The sequence below is a fragment of the Dictyostelium purpureum genome (assembly GCF_000190715.1).
Source record: "Dictyostelium purpureum unplaced genomic scaffold DICPUscaffold_785, whole genome shotgun sequence".
Lineage (NCBI taxonomy): Eukaryota > Evosea > Eumycetozoa > Dictyosteliales > Dictyosteliaceae > Dictyostelium > Dictyostelium purpureum.
Window position 1 is genome coordinate 1 of NW_003520109.1, and position 4,011 is coordinate 4,011.

Below are 4,011 nucleotides of genomic sequence, written 5' to 3' on the forward strand. Positions count from 1 at the left end.
AATAATAATTACTTTTATATATTCAACCATAAAATTTTAAAAAAAAGGATCTGTCCGTATAGGTTAATCTAGAAAATATTTCAAAAACATGGGTATAATTTTAGACAAAGTTAAAATGATTAATAAATCATTGTTATTATTGAGAAATGTAATCAGTTCATTGAATCACAGTAGCTTAGCACATATCACATACAGAGAATCGTAGTTAACTCATTTTCTACAAGAGTTATACTATTACAGTGTAGTGGTAGTGTATTAGTATCAGAGTCAATCGTGGTATCAGGGTGGTAGTATTGCACTAGAGATTAGTTTCAAACTAAAGGTCATATTAAAATGCTTTCAAAATTTAAATATATATATATATAATTATAAATAATAATAGAAATAATAAATAATAATGATAATAAATTACAATAATTGACTTTTTATTTTATACAATTATCACCACAATAACAGCAACTTAAAGTCAATTTATTCACCAAATTTCACAAGATGGAAAAAATTTACCATATGGTTTTTAAATAATAAAAAAAAATAAAAATTTATTTTATTAAAAAATTTAAATAAGCTTTTAAAACTAAAGATCTTTATTTTGATAATGAATAGAAAATTAACTAGGGATGGAGAATTTTTAATTCTATATATTATAATGGTCCATTTCCATGTTATCGATATTATTATAATCCTTATCCAAATCTATAATATGGTTATTAACACTATATATAAAGTTGATTATTATTTATACTAATATGTATATTATTAAATATGTCTCTGGATGATGAATATTATGTGTTGAAAGAATTCAAATCTTTAATATTTTAAAATTAAATATTAGTTTCTTTTATTTTCAAATATAATTATATTAATATTAACTTTATAAATACCTTTAAAGCACAAATACCCCAATGAATGATGAATGACTTGAAAACCACAATTTATTAGATAAAGTAAACCCCAATGAACGACTATAAAAAACACCCCAATGCTTAATAAATGATGTAAAAAAACCAATTTATAAAGAATAAACTAAACCCCCAATGTATAATGAACGATTTGAAAAAACCACAGCGTTTGATGAATTAAAAAACCCACAATGTATAATGAATTAAAAACCACAGCGTTTGATGAATTAAAAACCCACAGTGTTTGACGAATTAAAAACCACAGCGTTTGAATGACTTAATAAACCCACAATGTATGATGAAAGATTTGAAAAACAACCCCAATGTATGATGAACGATTTGAAAGAACCACAGCGTTTGATAAATTAATAAACCGACAATGTTTGATGAAATATTTGAAAAACAGCCCCAATGTTTAATGAATGACTCGAAAACCACAGGAAAATAATGAACCCCAATATTTGAAGAATGACTTGAAAACTCCATTGTATGATGAATAGCTTGAAAACCCCAATTTAAAAGAAGATATTGAACCCCAAATGTTTGATTAATGATCTGAAAACCCCGATTGAAAAGAAAATAATGAACCCCAAATGTTTGATGAGTGACCTGAAAAAAACCCAAGTGTTTGATGAATTACTTGAAAACTACAATTATAAAGAACATACTGAACCGCGATATAATGGAATATATGAAACCCCCGATGTATGAATAATTACTCGAAATAAATAACATATTGAAACTGAAAAAGAAAGAATTGAATCTGAACTAAATAAAATATAATGTTAATATTTACAAAATTATTATTAAATTTGAATATAAAAGAAACTAATATATAATTTTATAGTTACCTTAATATTATGAATATCCCAATGTAGACTTAGATAAAACTTGTGAAGCTTGAAAGAGAATGAATTAAACTAAATATGAATTAAATATTAGTATATTTTATAATCAAATTAAATTTATGCAGTTATAAACACTATAGTTACCTTAATTATACAAATGACCTATTATTGGCTTTAAAGAAAGAAAATTGTTATACTAAAGAGAAAAACCTGATAATCCCATGAGAGAGAAAGAATTATATATACAATTTAAGAGAAAGAATTATAAATTGACTATATAAGAAGTAAAAATAAATATTAGTTTCTTATATTTAAATAATAATTATGTAATTATAAACACTATAGCTACCTTAATTAAATAAATGCCATATTAGAATTGACATTATAGAAAGAACATGATAATAATGTGAGAGAAAGAACCTGATAATTCTGAGAGAGAAAGGATTATAATTATACTATATAAAATTAAAATAAAATATTAGTTTCATTTATATTCAAATTTAATAATATTTTAGTAAATATTAATATTATAGTTACAATATGAGGAGAACTTATTAATTGAACCTTGAGAACTTTTTAAACGTAATTTTGTAGAGTTGAAGCGATGAATTGTTTAATACCAATAGTGTTGATAACGATGAGAATGTTGTCCAATGATGATGTTTGCAGTTTAACCTTTTTTTGAATTCTTAATATTTACGTTTCCAATTGGATGGTATATTATTGATTTATGTCCATGTAATCATAGAATTCTTGGCCAGATAATTCTTGATACATATTCATGAAATCTAATAATTACCATTTGAAACGGTAATGGAAATCTAATCGATATCCATTTGGTCAAACTATTCCATACCGATATTGGATTCGTTAGAATTTGCATCATCATTATTTAAAAGTGGTGGACTTTGATCACCTTGTTCTAAGTTGGCTTAGTTTGTTGAACCATTGACTCTCTACAATTAAATAATAAATTAAATTAATATATATGTTTTATTTATTATGTATATAAATGAATGTATTAATTACTTACTCTTACTAAAAAGAATGGAGCTCTACAATTTGGACATGTGTTATCACGACGATAAGACAATTCCATAATGCAATCGAAACAAAAGATGTGGTTACAATCGATTGCGGCAAGTTGGCTTGGTTCAATTGTGTCCATACAAATAGTGCAAGGATCTTGGTTTTCTCTACGTTCTGCTTCTTCTCTTTGTTGTTGTTCCCTTTCTTGATTTTCTCTTTCTTCTCTTTCTTGTTGTTCTCTTAATTGTTGTTCTTTTTCTCTTTCTTCTCTTTCTAATATTTCTAATCTTTCTCTTTCTAAGTTTTCTAAACGTACCCTTTCCATTGCTCTTTCTAAAGTTTCTTTTAAAATTGTTTGGGTACGTTCTAATTGTTCTCTTTCTTTTTTTTCTCTTTCTTTTTGTTCTTTTTCTTTTTTTTCTCTTTCTATTTTTTCTCTTAATTTTCTTTTCTTTTCCTTTGCTTCTTCAATTTCTTTTTCAAGTCTTTCTTTTATTAATCTTTGTCTTTCCAAAGATTCTCTATATTCTCTTTCTTTTCTTTCTTTTTCTAATTTTTCAATACGTTCTTGGGTTTCTCTATTTAATTGTTCCATATCTTCCTTTTCTTTTTGTTGTTCCTTTTCTATTTTTTCTTTTTCCATTCTTTCTCTGGTGTGGTCGAATGGTGAATATGGAAATAGATTTTCTGGTTGTGATGGTTCCTTTGGGGCATGGATTTTTTCAAGAAATTGCTTTGGAGAATGACTTAAAATTTCTTGAGTTACTGTGGAACGACCAGAATTATCTTGATTATTATAATATTCGGAACAACAATATAAGTTTCTATATGCGGAATAATGGAATGTTGAGGTACTATCATACTTGTTTTTTTCTTGTGGGGATTGATCGATTGGGGTAGAATTTGTGGTTTCTTTAATTTTGTGGTTGTTTGAGTGGGTGTGGTTATTGGTGTGGGTGTGGTTATTGGTTTGGATGTGGCTATTGGTTTGGGTTTCTTGTGGGGTGGAACGGAAAATAATTTTTAAAATTATTATTGACCAAATAAAAATAGCAAATAAAATTGATTCTAGCATTTTTTTAATGAGTGAATATAAAAAAATGAAAGTTATTATGGAATGTGAAATATAATTGCTATTATTTAAAACTTTTTTTTTTGATATTATATACTATGTGAAACTATACAAATAAAATTTTAATTTTTTTTTAATTAAAAAAGAATTTTTTTTTTTT

The 4,011-nt window shown here is 25.5% G+C and overlaps 1 protein-coding gene across 1 annotated transcript; it reads right to left on the reverse strand.

Annotated features, from left to right (window-relative positions):
* Nucleotides 1–637: 637 nt before the first annotated feature.
* On the reverse strand, nucleotides 638–3,854 carry DICPUDRAFT_85628 (uncharacterized protein; the record flags this gene model as incomplete). Its single annotated transcript, XM_003295167.1, has 5 exons — nucleotides 638–716; nucleotides 1,222–1,511; nucleotides 1,571–1,670; nucleotides 2,667–2,704; nucleotides 2,784–3,854. The coding sequence occupies 5 exons, from the start codon at nucleotides 3,852–3,854 to the stop codon at nucleotides 638–640; spliced, it is 1,578 nt and encodes a 525-aa protein (XP_003295215.1).
* Between the last annotated feature and the right edge of the window lie 157 nt (nucleotides 3,855–4,011).